The 18,287-nt window shown below is 38.0% G+C and overlaps 1 protein-coding gene across 3 annotated transcripts in view; it reads left to right on the top strand.

Annotated features, from left to right (window-relative positions):
• Window positions 1-18,287, top strand: part of PTCH1 (patched 1) — a 67,027-nt gene that overhangs the window by 22,638 nt on the left and 26,102 nt on the right. For 2 of the 3 annotated variants that reach the window (XM_082783083.1, XM_082783085.1), the window contains exons 3-14: window positions 329-518; window positions 1,760-1,829; window positions 1,959-2,050; window positions 3,418-3,616; window positions 4,210-4,331; window positions 5,904-6,051; window positions 6,865-6,996; window positions 7,303-7,458; window positions 8,051-8,149; window positions 9,318-9,443; window positions 16,135-16,253; window positions 17,641-18,040. In XM_082783083.1, the coding sequence (XP_082639209.1) occupies window positions 329-518; window positions 1,760-1,829; window positions 1,959-2,050; window positions 3,418-3,616; window positions 4,210-4,331; window positions 5,904-6,051; window positions 6,865-6,996; window positions 7,303-7,458; window positions 8,051-8,149; window positions 9,318-9,443; window positions 16,135-16,253; window positions 17,641-18,040 (1,853 nt within the window). The remainder of the gene's footprint in view (window positions 1-328; window positions 519-1,759; window positions 1,830-1,958; window positions 2,051-3,417; window positions 3,617-4,209; window positions 4,332-5,903; window positions 6,052-6,864; window positions 6,997-7,302; window positions 7,459-8,050; window positions 8,150-9,317; window positions 9,444-16,134; window positions 16,254-17,640; window positions 18,041-18,287) is intronic. The other variant, XM_082783084.1, reaches the window with a different exon arrangement.

The raw sequence follows: 18,287 nt of genomic DNA, 5'->3' as shown, positions 1-18,287 counted from the left end.
AAGGAAAAGGTTTTTCTTTTTTCTTCCTTTAAAAAAAAAAACAACTTTTTACATAAGGAATATTGGTTATAACATAGAAAAACTGTTTGAAGCTCCAGTGTACGCGTTGATATTTTAGTGCAGTTGGGGCAATGGTGCCTTTATGAGGAGTATATTTTTTGTTGCAGTGTTGCTAAAATAAATTTGTTACTAGTTATACTGTGATCAGTTTGAGGTAGAATAGTCCATGTGTGTGGCAGAGCTTTTTTTTGACTGGAGAGTGCTCATTGTGTGCATCCTGAATAAGCAATTATCGGCTAGTACAAATCTGTTGATTTTTTCCCATCAGTTGGTGGACGAGTGAGCCGGGAGCTAAATTACACACGGCAGAAGATTGGAGAAGAGGCCATGTTTAACCCCCAGCTCATGATTCAGACTCCACAGGAAGATGGTGCTAATGTACTAACAACAGAAGCACTCCGACAGCACCTTGACTCTGCACTTCAGGCCAGCAGAGTACATGTCTATATGTACAACAGGTAAGGGGAAAATTAAGTTTTCCTGTAACTACGAAAAAGTGGGCGCATGCTTCCCTACCCATGCTTTTAACTGGTTAGCACTTCAGAGCCTGTCCCGTAGGACTTTCTGATTTGAACGTCACTGGTTTTTGATACTTGACATTGTGGCATGATAGCAATGATGAACTGGCTTTTGACAAATAAAATGGGATAAATGAGTTGGAAGAGATTTAGAAAACGTACCTCTACGAGCAGCTGTACAGTATCCAGCACCTGTCTTCAGTAAGGTGTGATGTCTGTGTTCGAAACATAGGACCTTACCTGTGGGATTCCTAATGTTGAAAAGCCTTCCATATTAGCGATGAATCACTTTGTTGACACTGTCATGAGGCATATAACGTCTGTGAACACTAGTACAGTTTACTGTCCTTCTAGTAGCTTGGATATAAAGGGAAATGCAGTTGTGTGAGAAGTGGCAGTGGGTGAAACAACAGCTGTGTGGTAATGTAGAGTCATAGTAGAGTTGGCCTTCAGAGTGTCTGTGCATATACTGAAGGCTGGGAGTTGCATGTTATCCAACAAGAAAAATCTTAAAGATACATCTTAGGAGGGTGCCAGTTCTGGGCTAGTGAGCTATCTTCTTGAAAAGCGGTTCCTTCAGAGTTACTGCTTACATGATGAAGTGTCTGTGGGTGCTGTCTGAGGCATGAACCCCAGTGTCTTTCAGGACATATCTTCAGCACATCGATGAGTTAATGCTAAGGCTCTAATTATCTCTTGCCTGGCTCCTGTTTTGTTTTTAGAAGTTCTAATGCATCTGAAAAAGGAAGGCAGAAATCCTAGTGGTTTCTTTTCTCCTGCATGTTTGTCAGTTAGGAGTATGCTAGTCCTCTGAGCCTGAAGACAACTTCTCTCTCAGTTGTCATAGGGTAATACCTGAAATCCCAAGTGGTCTCATTCATATAAAGCCAGATTTCTGTCCCAGTAAGCAATGTGGGCCATCCTGCTCATTCAAAAGCAGCTCCATGGACAGAGAGAGTCTACAATAACTGAAACATATCTATTCTGTAACTGCAAGAAGAAAGGCCTTTGCTTTTTATGTGAGGTGTGATAGATCTATCATGAATAAAATTTGCCCTCCTCAGGGATTTGCTGCTTGAGGCCAATGTGGGAATGTAAGTTGCAATTTTAAAAGTATGTTACATTTTAAAAATAACTTCAGTAACTGTTGAAGAAAAATGTGTTCTTTATCTTTATTACAGACAATGGAAATTGGAACATTTATGTTACAAATCAGGAGAACTCATCACAGAAGCAGGTTACATGGACCAGGTATGCATAGCAGGGATTTAGTTATAAGCTTTTTGTATTCTCATGATTCAGTTTGCTTAGATTGTGGATTGTATTCTATTACATTGTATTCTGGACTAACTGTGTTTTTACCCCTTCTGGTTTTGACAGATCATAGAATATCTTTATCCTTGCTTAATTATCACTCCTTTGGACTGCTTCTGGGAGGGAGCAAAGCTACAGTCAGGAACTGCCTATCTATTGTAAGCACGCTTTTGTATAACTTTCTAGTCTGACTGATTTTAATTGTGTAACTATGTATGATTTTGAGTTTTAACAAAAAATAAAAACTACAATGTCTCTACAGAAAATATGCATGGATTATTTTTTTAATTTCTGCTTCTAGGAGTTGATTTGTAGGCATTGATTTAATTCCAGTGTTGTTTTTTTTCTTATTCTGCTAGTGTGTAAAAGAAAACCTAAGTTCTGAATCCGTGCTTAAAGAATTTTATCCTTCTTTTGGAAATAACTTTTTTTTTTTTTCCCCAATAAATTACAAAAAACATTTCTTAATAAGGAATTTATTCCTAAGAAAATATCTTGGGTTAAATCTCAGGTGTTCCTAAGGACCAAAAAAAGAAATCCTTTGCTTATGAGATCATTAAAGAAACTATATATAGTATCTTTTGTGGGTGGTTTCTCACAATTTAGAAGTGTGATATTATAAGCCCTGAATCCTTCAAAGAGTTAATTGTTAATCTGTGCAGGCATTTCTGTTAATTATGCAAGAGTTAGCATTTGAGTTATTGTTTCTGTCCTGGTTTGCATATCTCTGTAAAAGCAATTTGCAATGGCCATCTCGTAACCTTTAGTGTACAGTTTTAGATGGGGAAATAAGGGGGTTTGTGTTTTCTGGTTGGGAGATTCGGAATAATGACTTAAGCCTGGTTAAGCAGATACAGTGTGGTTTGAACCACAGAATAAGGCAGCCAAAAGCCTTTCTAGTCTGTCAACATCACAAATTCAGAAGTGGGGGGTGGGAGACGTGACAGTGATAGTGGTGACAGCCATAGTAGCAGGAAAGCTTGATGGTTGATAGTCAAGCTGCCAAGGCATTTGAAGGAGCACAGCATTGTTATAGATAAACAAACATCAGCTTTATTGATTGATTACATCTGCAAGATGATTATTATAGTAAAAAGAAGTAATCTGATACTATGAGAAATGCTTTCTTTCCTCTGCCCCCTCTGTTCTTTCCCACTCCCCTCCCCCTAATTCTTTAAAGCAGCAGTTGGCTGCTGTTTTGTTATTTAGGTGCTTGATAATTTGTTTTGCTTTTCTTGCAAATGGAAGGATTTTTAACCTGTGAATATTCCCTTTGATGTAATAACTTTGTAAGAACTGAGTATTTTTGTTAGAATTACAACAGGGTTACAAGAAAAGTACGTAAAGCAAAAGTGCAATTAAAACACACCTTACACTAAATGAAACAACCTTACCAGTAAGGGTTATAGCTTGTAACACAAAACGACTCGATTATTTGTGCAAATACGATTTTTTAAAGTATGCTTGTTTCAGTACTTCTTTTTCTTCCATTTTTAAAATCATTTCTCCCTGATTTCTCTTGCAGAGGAAAGCCTCCTTTGCAGTGGATCAACTTTGACCCCTTAGAATTCTTGGAAGAGTTAAAGAAAATAAACTACCAAGTGGAGAGCTGGGAAGAAATGCTGAATAAAGCAGAGGTTGGTCATGGTTATATGGATCGACCTTGCCTGAATCCTGCTGATCCTGATTGCCCAATCACAGCTCCCAATAAAAATTCCACCAAAGTAAGTTTTACTATCTTTTTGTCTACCTGTTAATGGGAGGAGGGACGCAGGGAAGAGAGAAGGTGGTACCAAGTAGTATGTAGTTCATATTCTTGACCAACGTCATTTTTCAGTTCCTGTTATTTGCTCCTAGCCCAGACTCTCTAACTTTCCATCATTCGATGATGCAATACTTAATCCTGCGTATTTAGAGTGAGAGTACAGTTGTCAGCTGCTGGCCCAGCATGGCAAAGTGGTGATGAGGCACTTAGCAGGCTTAATGCATCAGTCAGAGATAGCAACTGCTGGAATACAGCTCAGCTACTCTGTACACTCACACCATGCAGCAGCAAAGCCCTCCTTCAGGGAGGGCCAACTTTGTTGACATTTGTGAAGAATTTGAAGTAATGGGTCACAGTTTTATGTATCTGTCTCTCAGGCAGGCTTTGGAGAAGATGCTGTTTGGTCACTTGATCTATTGAACACATTTCTCTTTGTGGATCTCCTAGGCTATCTTTAATATCACTCACTGTAATGCACAGGGTGTTGAGTTAGGGTGTGCGTTTGTCTGAAGTTATGCAACTGGTTAATTGCTTCTTTATCACTTTTTCTAGCCTCTTGATGTAGCCCTTGTTTTGAGTGGTGGATGCTATGGACTGTCAAGAAAATACATGCATTGGCAGGAAGAGTTGATTATTGGTGGTACAGTCAAGAACAGTTCTGGTAAACTTGTCAGGTAAACAAACAAATGGTTAAAGAAAATTTTAAGGTTTTTCCCCATTAGGGTTTGGTTTTTGGGACACGGGGGGGGAGGATCATGCAAAATCAGCTGCCTTTCATGTGTATTATGAACTGTTGTTTAGGAGGATACGCCTCAAGAGAGCAGAATTTAAACGAGTGATTGGACAATTCTTTAAGGAGGTGTCATTGCTTCCTGCTTCTAACCTCAGAATGATAATGTACATTGCTCAGAAAAAAGGTTTTTTTCCTGGGAGCTTTGTTGTTTAGCATGTATGCATAAAGCACTGAACAGCGTTTAAAGCACTGAACAACTTTGATCATGTTTTGAAATATGATCAAAGGAAAAAGGGGAAAAATAATACGGGTAATGTGCTCACACGTTTAACGTTTCTCAGCATTCAAAAATCTCCACTAAGCTTTTTGCTTAGACTCAATATGCAGAAAAGTCTATTCTTTGTGCTACTACATCCTGAATACATTTTTGACTGATAAAACAAAACCCTTTGTTTCAGACCTCTTGAAGAAGTCATGGAACACTGAATTTCTGTGGGGGAAAAGCATATGAGAGAGCTGTTCTAAAAAATATAGGATACACTAAGCTAAACAAAGCACAATTCTCCCATATTTAATAGAGAGAACTTTTGATATGGATTTTGAATTCTTTTTTTACATTGACACGAAACATGAAGCTGTATTTCTTGCAATAAGTCTTTCAACAAGTAGTCACAGAATGGATTGGGTTGGAAGGTACCTTAAAGATCATCCAATTCCAACCCCCCTGCCATGGGCAGGGACACCTCCCACTAGATCAGGTTGCCCAAAGGTTGGCCCATCCAACCTGGTCTTAACACCCACAGGGATGGGGCATCCACAGCTTCTCTTGGCAACTTGTTCTTGTCAGTCACTACCCTTACAGTGAAGAATTTTCTTCTAACCTCTATAGGATCATAAGAATATACTTAGCCAAAGAAATTTATGTAGCCAAAGAATATATTCTTAGTGAAAAATAAAATAGTTCCTTAACGTTCTAAAATTGTTGGATAAAGTTGCATGCTGTAGAAAGTCCGGATGCATAATTGCCATTCTATACTCCTCAAAGCTTGTCAGCCATCGTGACTTTAGTCTGGTATTTCTTCCAAGGGTTGAAAAAAAATGCCAAGGTCTTCAAATGACAAATTGCCAACAGCATTTACACGATCTTGTAGAAATAACTGTTCCTTTGGCCTCTTCACAGTAATCTGTCTGTTAATTATGATCCTTACAACTGATTTACAGGGTTACATTCTTTGCTTACAAAACCTATCCTACCAAAAATAATGGCAAAACTATCATTAACTTCAGGGAAAACAGATTTAGCCTCAATACTGCGTAGACCAGTACAGCTGCACCAGATACATAGTAGAATAATTATACTCTGTTCAATTTTAATATGAACATGTGCCCTATAAAATCATGAACTCCTGCAAGCTCCTATTAGGCTCTCGTTTTGGTTTTCATGCCATGAAAATAATTTCCTGAAAATGCTTATTTTATGCCTCTTCTCCTCTCATTTCTCTCCATGTTACAGTGCACAGGCTTTGCAAACCATGTTTCAGTTAATGACTCCGAAGCAAATGTATGAACACTTCAAGGGGTATGAATATGTTTCACATATCAACTGGAATGAGGATAAGGCAGCAGCAATTCTGGAAGCCTGGCAGAGGATGTATGTTGAGGTAAAACTGAACATAACCTAGAATGCTGTACTATAAAACCTTACTGAGATCAACATCTCCTTCTCACAGCTTTTTACAGTATTGCTTCAGGGAAGATGCTTAACTAAAACTGAGTTTTTGCCTCTCAGCTTTAAAGGTGATTTATTCTCTTTTTAATTGAGAAGCTGCTTGGTTATTCAGATATGAAAAGCCACAAAGGCTTTGCAATTTGCTCTCTCGCACATTTCTGCTTTGCTGAGAGCAAGAAGGAACTGAAGAGCTGCTTGGAATTCAAAAGCAATTGGTTGGCGTGATTATTCTAAAGGTGTCTGGAAAACATTAGCTAGCCGTTGACTGCTCTCCCAGCAGCAGCCCGGGTGGGGAGGCCATGTGACAGTGCCTGGCCTTTGTGTCCCAAACTCTGACCTCTGCTGTGCTGCCTCTGACCTCTGTGAAACGTCCAGGCAGAGGGGGAGAGAGGAGTACCCTGAAGAGCACTCTGGCCTTAGATTAAAGGCAGAACTCATACAGCAGCAAGTCAGTGCCAGAATTACAGAAAGAGGAAACCTTTACACTTCAGCATTTAAATTAAATGCTTGAAATGAGCTGCGAATGCAGTAGCCTTTCCTGAAGGATGCAAATTCTTGTTTGATAAGGAGTAGCTTCCAGGAAATAATGATAAAATATGCTTGTTTCATTTAGCATCAGTGAAATCTCCTGTGTAGGGTGCATGCTTTAACAGGGACATAAAGGCAAAAGCAGGTTCAGATGCGTGCTGTAGAAAATGGTAACTTTTCAAATGAGTTACACCAATTTTTGTTTCTCTTTTCATAGGTTGTTCATCAAAGTGTTGCACAAAACTCTACTCAGAAGGTGCTTTCCTTTACTACAACCACCCTGGATGACATCCTGAAGTCATTTTCTGATGTCAGCGTCATCAGAGTAGCTAGTGGCTACTTACTAATGGTAATAAAACAAGTTATATTTATTTATTTGTCTCTGGTAGTAGAGCATGGCTTAAATATCCACTTCATTGTTACCAGTCAGTAGTCCAGAACATTTTTTGAATACTTAAAAAACCCCACCCTTACAATTTGTAAACATTTGCTTCAGTGTTGTCATCTGTTCCTCTGTGTAACATGTCTAATATGCCTATTTAAAAGTGCCTGTAACAAAGTGTATTTGGGGAAGAAGGCGGGTAGCTGTTGGAGAAGGATCCACTCTGATATTTTGCCTTTTTTTTTTCCCATACCCTCCCACCCTTCCTTTCAGCTTGCCTACGCCTGTTTAACAATGTTGCGGTGGGATTGTGCCAAGTCTCAGGGTGCTGTGGGGCTGGCAGGAGTCTTGCTGGTTGCTCTCTCAGTGGCTGCAGGATTGGGCCTGTGCTCATTGATTGGAATTTCCTTTAATGCTGCCACAACTCAGGTATTTAGGAGCCACGAGTCTGACGTTATGTTACTAGTACTTCGTTACTGAATGAACACAACTGAATCTTTGAGGAAAAAAAGCTGCCCAAGTATTTTGATTTTAGATGTTTGTGTCTTTCTCCTATCTCACAGCTTGTGCTGTGAGAGATTAAGTAATGATGATGTCAAATGATATTAAAGAAAAAGGCAGATATCCTTTAGTTTGTATAATTACTAGATTCTGAGTTCTTTGTTTTTCTGTGTCTCAATACAAGTGATGGTATCTGGTTGAGTATAAGAAGCTGCAATAATATATCACGATGTTATATTTTGAAAATAACTTCAAATATTATCTCATATTCTTTGTTTACCCAAAACTCAAATTACTTTTAGTGAGATTTTGGGCCCATAAATGGTATACTGGAAGTTCTTGAATGTATTTCAGAATAAAAGTTTATAGCTATATTGCATCCTTTTGATTTTTATTTTACCCTTGGATATGTGTTCAGAGTGTAATGTTAAAGTTACTTTAATTAGCCATGTAACGACTAGCTGCATGGTAGACCATGAAACAACCTTCTTGTTTTTCTTTGTTTTGTTTCTCCCCCAAGGTTTTGCCTTTTCTTGCTCTTGGAGTTGGTGTAGATGATGTTTTCCTTCTGGCACATGCATTCAGTGAGACAGGGCAGAATAAGAGAATTCCATTCGAGGTACTGACAAAATGGGGAGTTGGGGTAAAAATAAAAGGCTTCATATAGAAAAAGATAATGTATACATAATTAGTAACAATTACCAAAAAAAAAACAAAAAAACAAAAAAACACTTTTTTTTTTTTTTCCCTAGAGATCTTCTCCTGATTTATATAATACAAATTATGCACAAAATTTTTGTGTAAGTCAATGTAAATTTGGGAACATACTCAAATGTGAGTCAACCATTAAAATTATGAGTGTTTTTAATAGAAGAGCACAAACATTTTAGGGTGAAAACTAAGAGAAGGAAAAAATATATATTTGTATTATGTTACTTTTATTTATTTGTTATGACTTTTAACTTGAGATTTTACTTTTTTTCTGCTTTTCTTTGCTTTTACTTACTATTGACAATGACATTACAAAGCGTAACATATTCATTTTATAAAATCTAAGATGTCATTGCTTCTGTGATCTTTTCCTTATAGTGACCTTTTTTATCCTCAGTCCAAAGTTTCATATCCAAAGTACAAATCATTTAAAAATAATGTATACTTGCTCATCCTGTTCGGTACAAACAATGTTTTCCATGTGCTCTTTGCAGCTGGTTCAGCGTACCATTACTATAACCTCAGTCTACTTCAAAATAGCCTACTGGTCTGGGAAAGTGTCCTGTGCTTATGTTGACTTGTCCTTTTTTTTTTTTTTTTTTTTTTCCGTATGTGTGTGGTTCCTGGGTTTGGGGTTGCTGGTTTTTTTTTTGTTGTTGTTGTTATATCTATCTTCAAGATCTGTAGATACGTTATGTAGCTGTGTTATCAAACATGCTTATTTTGTCTGAAAAATATTAAGAACACTATGCGACTCCACCAGTAGACAATGCATCCTAGTTAAATTACAAATCTATTTGATGTAATGTCAGTATCAATTTAGTTGTGTCTACTGAAGGTAGAATCAGGTTTGATAGTGTCTTCTACCCTTAAGAAAACATCAGCACTTAATGTGTCATATTCTTTTCTCCTGGACAGTATACTTTGTATATTTTTTATTGAAATGCACACTTTTATTCAGAATTTCCTTGTAATAGGTTTTCACTGTTACTGTGTTATATCTGTAGGATGACCCCTTCATTTGCAGGACACCACCTTATTCACATGACTTCTAAGATACACCATTTGTTTTGCAGGACAGAACAGGTGAATGTTTGAAGCGAACAGGAGCAAGTGTAGCCCTTACATCTATCAGCAATGTTACTGCTTTCTTTATGGCTGCCTTAATCCCTATTCCTGCTTTACGAGCATTTTCACTCCAAGTAAGTTTATGTGCTGTTTTGTTAGCTCTTGTAGATTAGTCCCGTTATGGGACTAATGATGATGATACCTTTTAGTGATAGTAGTGAATTCCATGTTCAGTGCTTCTGCAGTTCACTGAACCAACATGTGATCGCTGGCTACCATAGATCTGGGTAATAACAACAGCTGTCTGCCCTTGATTGTGCTGCTCCCATTTCTCATGCCTGGCGTCTCTTGCATCATACTGGCAGGTGAAAGAAAACCCTGTCCCACCACAACTGGGTTGAGTGCAAAAAGCAAGATGTGTGCATCTAAGCAGAAGAAAGACACCAGAAAGATTTGCATTCTTTTGGCGGTTAAGAGCATTGGACTGTCCTTTAGTGTATACTGTAACATTTCTAAGTAGAAAATTTAATCCTTTCATTCAGGTTTGTCAAATTTGCTGCTTTTCAGAACTACAACCAAAGTTCAATGACAGCAGCAAGAATGCATTTGCCATATTCATTTTTACTAAAGCTAATTTGTACTGCCTTGTTCCCAATGTAATTTTAACAAAGCCTTGTAGAAAACTTCAAAAATTTTATATTCCAACTGCTTTGAGAGAAAATGTGAATTTTATGTGCTGAATCATGTATCGCTCTCTCTCCCTTTTCCTCTGTCTTCTTGTATTTGCTTGTGATAATACAACCTCAGGAAGATGAAATATTAAGGGTGCTGAAGAAAGCTTCCTTTAAAAGCAAGGGCTCTTTGAAGAAGGCTTTGGGAGGTTCCCATCAGACACTGCTTTGACACACAAACAATTTATAGCACTGTCTGACCTTGGTGCAGAGCAGGCAAACCATACTTTTTCAGTAGCTGTTTTTCTTCTGGTGTAGCCTTGTTCTCCAGTCATTTTTCATTCTCCTTGAGCCCTTGGCTACGCAGAGGAAGCATGGACTGCAATTTTTCTCAATACATGTTGCAATTTTTGCTGTTTTCCAAAATTTAGGTATGCCTACATTAAGCTGTAAAATAGTAAACTGTTTATGATTGCAGCTGCATGACCAATAAGCTTTAATAACTCATTTACCACTTTTATCTCAATAGGCATTTTGGTAGTGAATAATAGAGGAAGTAAAGGACTCGTTGGTTTGCTGCACAATTGAGAAGCAGTTATCTGTGGCAACTAAAACTAGACCTTTGGTCCTGAGTGGTTAGCAGTATTTAGTTCTGCTGACTAACCAAAATCTAAATGTCTATTCTTGCAGGCAACATTACAGTGCATTGTTTTATGTTATGGCAAAGACCAGTCTTAAGATGTGAAATATTTTTGAAGCGTAATACTTCTTATTTTGGAAGAAGTGATTTATGTCTTTTAAATCTGTGGCCCAAAATCAAGCATCCAACACATGTACCTTAAGCAGTTAACAGAATACTGGAGATCTTCTCTAAGAGTCTGAGGAGGAGTCTTGTTTTCCTGTTGTCTAGCTTTGTAGTAACAGAGTTTTGCAGTAGTTACTTTAGCCTAAACACATCTGGTAAGAAACCTGTACTGAGGGTTTATTGGAAATAGAGCAATATATGTAGGTAAGCTAATATGACATCCCCAAACAGTGATTGACCATTTTGACCTAAACATACTGCTAAGCTGTCAAGTGACAGCCGCCAAAATTATTTTTTTTCTTCTCTGATGAAATTTTGCTCAGCCTGTCTCTGTTCTCATTCTTCACATCAGAACATGACAGGTTGCCCTGGGAAAATAAATGGAGACAACAGCTGTAAATGTAATCTGAATATAAGTCAGATATACCTTTCCAAGAGTCATCTTGCCTGCTGCCACCATGTAGGCTGAATCAGTGGAAGTTCAGAAAATCCACCAAACAAAATGAGAAACAAAAAGTTCTCGATGAGATTTCAACATATTCCTGTATGAACATGTTGACGTTATTCAGAATAAAAACATCACGATCAAAGTTGTTCTTAAGGCAGTGATTAATATGGAATTTATGTGTAGGAGCACTTGGGTGTTCAGAAACTGATGTTTGAGTTGCTCAATCTTTCCTCACTTGCATCTGTAGTCTGTCTTTGGTCACAAACAGCAATGACACACATCTATATTAAAGATGCAGAAATGTGCAAAAAAAAGGGTAGCTGGAGACCTGTACTGAGGGTTTATTGGAAATAGAGCAATATATGTAGGTAAGCTAGTATGACATCCCCAAAGCATCCGTTACTTGTTTTGTCCATCTTCACCAGGTAAAATCAGTTGTAGGTTATGCATTAATTACTACATTCAGAATCAGATAACCATGGCAAGTTTTGGTGAGTGGTCTGTATTTATATATAGATTTCTTTATTTACAGTCTTTTTCCTCCCTCTCCCTCTTACTCAGCCTTGTTTAAACAAGTACTCTTTGCTGTCTTTGATAGCTCCCTAGCAAGACTTAGAAAGCAATGAAATACTGCAGTTTACTTTCCACAGATGCTGCCTTCTTCTCATCTAGATAGTGAATTTTTAACAGATGGGCTTAAAAAAGGATTGCTCTTGACCTTATTTTGCTCTTCATACACTTTCCTTAAGACATTGCAAGATAATTGTCAAAGTTTCCATAACTTTTGAGGCCCAGTATCTGTAAAATAACCCAGCTGCTGAAGGAGACTAAATGGTTTCCTGCATGTGCAAGTCCAACTTTTATTTAGAAACTCACATTTTACATATCAATGCTTTGTTCTTTCTCAGCTTCTGTCCTGTTCTGCCAGCTAAAGCAGTTCATTGATACCTCTGAGTTGTTCGTTTACTTCACGGAACTTAAGCACTGCAAGTTTGCTGCTGTTTTTGGAATCCACTAGGGTTAGCTCTTGCTGAGTTAGAAAAAAAATGGAAATCAGTCATTTTGAAAGTGAGATTTTAAAAAATGAATTGTTATGTGGATAGAGACTATTTTAGCTTTTTACATGTTTGCATTTTTTTTCATTTATTGATCTCATTAGCCGGTTATTTAAGCAGTTTTAGGCTCTGAGAAGCTGCATGTATCCCAAATATTCAGTCTCAAGAATAACCCATAGGAGAGTGCTCAGGACTGTGAAGGAGTAGGTTCTGAATTTTCTGATGCATGTCATCTCTTAAAGTTGGGAGTTAGGTGGGAGAGAGGTTACCAAATAAATCGACTGAAAGTGTTTGAAGTTTGCTGTGGGAATGTCTTAAACATAGTACTTTTTTTTTTTTTTTTTTTTTAAGTGTAAACAAAGGAGGCATGGTAGAATGTAACTACCACTGGTCTGAATTCTTTCCTCAGACAGAATATCCAGACACCTTTGTGGAATAAATTCCACCCAGAAAAAGAGAAGGCATGGTTTCATGAAAAATTCACATAACTTGCTTGCTTGCACCACAAACTTCCTCCCCAACAACAGAGGAGTGGTGTAGATTTAGTAATGAGCAGAAGTGAAACATTGCCCGTTAAGTCGTAGCAGTAACTTTTTTCCTCACAGTAAGAATGACAAGTTTATTTATTTTATTTTATTTTTTTTGTAAATGTAAAAGTGCATTACCAGGTGCTGGTGGTGGGTTTGTGGACAGAAAGAATGTAAGTTTTTAAGCTCATTCAATTATCTTACTCTGCTGAAGCTGTTTGTCCCCCTCCTTTTACCCACATCTTTTAGCTTACCCTGCTCCTGACATGAGAATTTAACAAGCAAAATTAAAGCCTAAGGGGAAGAGAAGGGGGGGCGCAAGAGGGGGAAGTGAGTCTGTGTGCTGTCAGGAGGGAGTTGCAGATAGGCAGCAGTGGGGTGGAAGTTTCCCTGACAGACCTCCTCGTCTGTTCATCACCTCTGGCTATACAGCACACCCATTCTCCTTGGGTGGGCTGCCAGGAATGGCAAATAGCAGCACATACCTTCAGCAGGGCCCCAGCCTACCAGCTTGGCTCCCTTCTCCCTTGCTGCCTCCAGCACAGACTGCCATTCTTCTGTCTCAGTTAACAGTTGCAGCAGCAAGCATATTTTTAGGCTCTGCATTATGGAAAGATGCAAAATCAGAGCAGGTTTGTCAGAAAACGACCGATGTTTTTCATGATAAGTGGATTTTTTTTTTTAATTCCTTCTGATCTCATTTCATTGAATGCCCTCATTTACCACCCTTGGGTAGGCCCTGTTTTTCCCCCTGTAGTACTAATCTTACCTTTGTTGGTTTCTCAAGAAGAAAGTTTAATGCCCTTTCCCCTTGCAATTGATCATTTTTCTATTAAGTGGCAAGAGCAGATGCCCTGTTTCAAAAAATCCTAAGCATGCTTTCAGCGTGGGTATTGCTAACAGATTGTCCATACGCCGGAGGCTCTGCTACCACAGATTTTTGTTGGTGCTTTTGCAGTGAGTGTAATCACTACAGATAGGTGATGTTGCCGTGATCACATTTTTCATATCTTCCCATTCCCAGCCATCAGGGAAGGTGAGGTAATAGCTAGTGCTTCACCTTCATAGACTGGGTCACCCACAACAGTCCCTAAGTCCATCTCTACTTGTCTTGTCTTGGCCTGCTCTGTGTCATGCTATTCCAGGTGCCCCTGGAGCTGGGGATGTGCAGCAGGAACTGGGAGGCATGACACTCCACCTTACCAGGGTGACTTTTGCTGAGCCAACAAATAAGAATTAGTAGAAGAGCAATGTCTCAACTATTGTCTTCAACTGTGAAAACTGAGCACTGGTGCAACCTTGAAATGCTGGTGAGGTGGGTGAGGGAGAGAAAGCCTGCAAAATATATATATATATGTATAGGAAGTTTGTAGAAGTGTACAGAGAAGGATTGGAGGACTTAATGTTAGTTTTTCGGCCATGCAGGGAGAAGTAGGAACTAGAGTCGGGCCTCAGCTGTGGTTTTTAAACATCTCAGTAAAATTCAGCTGATAGAAGATCTTTGTTAGACACAACTAATTATTCATGTAGTATGGGTGACTGAACTTTCTGTGGTTTAGCAGAAATAAAAGGAGTGTTTGTGTGAACCAGGTCCAGCAAACACCTTGCTTGCAACAACAGCTATTTGTTTTTTCTGACGGATTCAGTTTATTCTGGAGCAGATCAAAAGGAAATTGCTTTATCTCAGTCTTGGCTATGACCTTACATACCTTTCTGTGTGGATATTTATAAAACATGAAATAGTTATTGGATCTTTTCTCTCTAAGACGGTTAAGTGCTAATTAGGTTTTAAGTGCTAGATAAACTCTGTTTTAGTAGTTATTTCTACAATCATCAGAACCAAAATTTTACTTTAAGCTGTCTGGAGACAACAAAAAAGAAACACCAGTAAACACCACTTTGGTGTACAATATGATTGAAGTAATAAGAAAATATTTACATAAGTGATTCTGTCATTCTCAGAAAACTGAAAATAGTACCTAGTCTTTTAATCATACTTCACAGCTTCATAACTCTCGAAGTCATTAAGTAGGTTAATAAATTGATATTCAAAGGTAAAGGAAAAACCAAAATTGCATTAATTTAGAGACACGTAAGTCATGGATTTTTAAAACATGAACATATATTCAGCTGCCAATTTTGAGGCCCGATTTTTCAACATCAAAACCAGACATTTATTTATTTTTGAAGAAAGAGGGCATGTTTATGTCAGGTCCACCACTTCGTTCTTGTAGCCCAATGTTAGTTCTTTTTTTTTGTTGTTTTTTTTGACTGCTAGTTTGTATGGTTTCCCCAACATGAAATTGGGCTGCTTCTGAGATGCCTATTGCTTATTTTAATGGATAAAATATAAGGATTTCATTTTTTTAACCTGATGATGACTCAATACATGTTGTTTTTTAAGTGTGTCTCCTACCCTACTACTGTCTTCCAGTCCCATCTGTGCCCAGGCTTCCTCTTTTTGAGGGCTAGTTCTCTTAGCAATTCTGCATTACAAATAAATGCTGTTAATAATAATAATAGAAGCTGCACCATGTGTGTTTATGGAGATTCTCTGTGAATCTCTGTGTGGGAAGGGTTTGAAGTATGGTTTGAAGGTGGGTGTGTCCAATTTAAGATGTATTCTTGTTCCAATTTAAGACTCCATTTGGTAGCCTTGGTCATTAATCAAGTTCGGTTAAGCATGTTAATACATAGATTTACTATGTGTTTTTAAATTAATTTTGGTTCTTCTTTGAAAACAATAGCAGATAATCCCAAAATATTACTCTTTCTGGCTAGACTTTTAAGTAAGTACATCAAGTGCATAATATTAAACTAAATAGAGCGGTTTCATTAAAATTTTATTAAACCTTTATTTCATTACTGATTTAATAATGTGCTTTAACGTTATTCTAATGTCTAAATTACTTCAGATCCCTAAACTTCAATCCTTGTTCCAGCTTTGCTTTTGCTTCCTTTTTTTTACCGTGAGACTCTGAATAGGGCACAATCTCATACGAAGGAGCGGTGATTTATTAACTTTGTTTTTCTGCTTTAAAAATCACGGTGCAACCACATCTCCAGGCACAGACATATTAAAATATAAGAAGTTTAATGTTAAAAGGAATTAAATAACAACAATAGTACTACCCCAATGGCACTAGAAAGTGAAAATATACCTCCCAGTTCCCTCAGGGAGAAGCTTGAAAGCCTCTGACAGATTGATATGATAAATGGGTGGATAGATGAGAAATGAAAGGATGTTCTACGCTTTGTAAAGGAGATGCCCTACACGGAACTTAGTAACGACACTGCTTCTCTTATGATTGATCTCTAGGCAGCAGTTGTGGTGGTGTTCAACTTTGCTATGGTTCTGCTAATATTTCCTGCTATCCTGAGCATGGACCTTTATCGTCGAGAAGACAGGAGGCTGGATATATTCTGCTGTTTCACAAGGTGAGAATGTTTGATAGATTGATAGATGAGGTGTGTTCTTGTTGTGGTCACCAGTCAATGCCACTGTTGCCAGTCAACTCCCTGGTCAATAGTGGGAGTTCATTGCAGCAGGGTCTGTGCGTTATTGTCATGGTTTGATTTCTAGTGACTCAACTGTGTTTGCTACTATGTTTTTTTACCTGAGGGGAGAAGTTAAAGTAAGTCTATCCATCTCTCTCTCTCTCTTCTCACCTTGCGTCATTTTTGCTTTTCACAGTCACCTAGGAGCAGACATGATTTGGCTTTTTCATTTTGATATCAAAGAGAGAAAGCAGTTTCCTAAATTTGTTTCTGCAGGAGTGGTTAGAACAGGGAACTGATCACAAGAGAGTAGTCCTGCTTTTTATTTCTGATTCAGTGATGCTTTCACTGGATGCCCGAATGTCCTTGGATTTTGGAGGCCTAATTCCTAGAAGTAGCAGACAATCAGGCTTTCCCTTTTTTCCCCTATCCACAGTTGCACCAAATGTTGCAGAATTTGGCCATTTAGATAAGAGGCAATTCAGCCAACGCTTTGTATAGGCAAGAAACATTCTGAATTCCTCATTTTTTGGTGGATTTTTTTCACTTGATTAAAAATATCTGATAGTGTTTTCTGTTGTTAATTTGTCATTTCTTATTAAAGGAAGAGGTTTGTCTCTGTGTTTTTTGTTTGTTTTTTTGTTTGTTTTAATAAACAAGGTGTATGTTAGGTTCTTGCATATAGACTAAAATAAAGGGAATGCTTCAAAGAAATACTTCTGTAATTTTGGCTCTTCGTGTAGCCCATCCTTCCTGGAAATTAATCCTTGCATATGTTTACTTCATTTTTAAAACATTGAGTGAGTGTATGGCAAGTGGTTTCAAGCTGCCTCCCAAAAGTCTGAGATCTTATCCAGAAGGCCCAAATATTATTTAACAGTTACTTTAATAGTTCTAAACAGAAGAACTCAGTATGTCATGTGTTTACATTTTGATCTAAATAGCTTAATTCTCAGCATGGGCACATGGATGCAAACTCACACACGCATTGTGCATTCAGACTGTGTATGACTACCTAGCTATTGACCTGATTAGCATGTGTAATTAATGGAGTTATATGAGTTGATGTCAATGTCTTCAGACAAATACTGCTTCCTTTTTTGCTGAGCACAAAAAACGTGCACATATTCTCTGAGGCCTGCAATTAGAACCATGTCTAAGAAGCGTCTGCATGTAGAGGTGCAGATGAAAATTTATGTGAAAGCACGACGCTTAATTAACTTAAACCATCTAATAGTAATAAAAGCATTTTCAGGCAGAAGCAGATTATCCAATCTAGTCTGATTAAAATAAGGATGTGAACAGATGTTTTTCTTTTCTCTTACAGTCCTTGTGTCACTAGAGTGATTCAGATTGAGCCTCAAGCATATGCAGAAAATGACAATACTTGCTACAGTCCTCCACCCCCATACAGCAGTCACAGTTTTGCACATGAAACCCAGATTACAATGCAGTCTACAGTGCAGTTGCGCACAGAATATGATCCCCATACGCAGGTGTACTACACCACAGCAGAACCGCGCTCAGAAATATCTGTACAGCCTGTGACAGTGACTCAAGATAATCTTAGCTGCCAGAGCCCAGAAAGCACAAGCTCGACGAGGGATTTGCTTTCCCAATTTTCAGACTCCAGTATGCATTGCCTTGAGCCACCCTGTACAAAGTGGACACTCTCAACTTTTGCAGAAAAACATTATGCTCCGTTCCTCCTGAAACCAAAAGCTAAGGTAACCAGAGAACAATTTACCTGTTTCTCAAAAATGGACTTCTGTCTTGTCTAGTAAGAAAATTATCCTGACAGTAATAATAAGTATAAGGAATACATAGAATTATTTTGGAATAATAATTCATAATAATTTAAAGCTGTATTTATACCTTAAAATTTTTATCTTGCTAGCCATGTAGTGACATAGTTTTTAAGTATAAGTTAAGAGAGAGGGTGTTGGTGACTCAGGGTGTTGGTTGTTTCAGTAA

The sequence above is a fragment of the Aythya marila genome (assembly GCF_965140915.1).
Source record: "Aythya marila genome assembly, chromosome: Z".
Classification (NCBI taxonomy): domain Eukaryota; kingdom Metazoa; phylum Chordata; class Aves; order Anseriformes; family Anatidae; genus Aythya; species Aythya marila.
The sequence above is the reverse complement of the archived record's forward strand: the minus strand, read 5'-3'. Positions and strand labels throughout refer to the sequence as shown.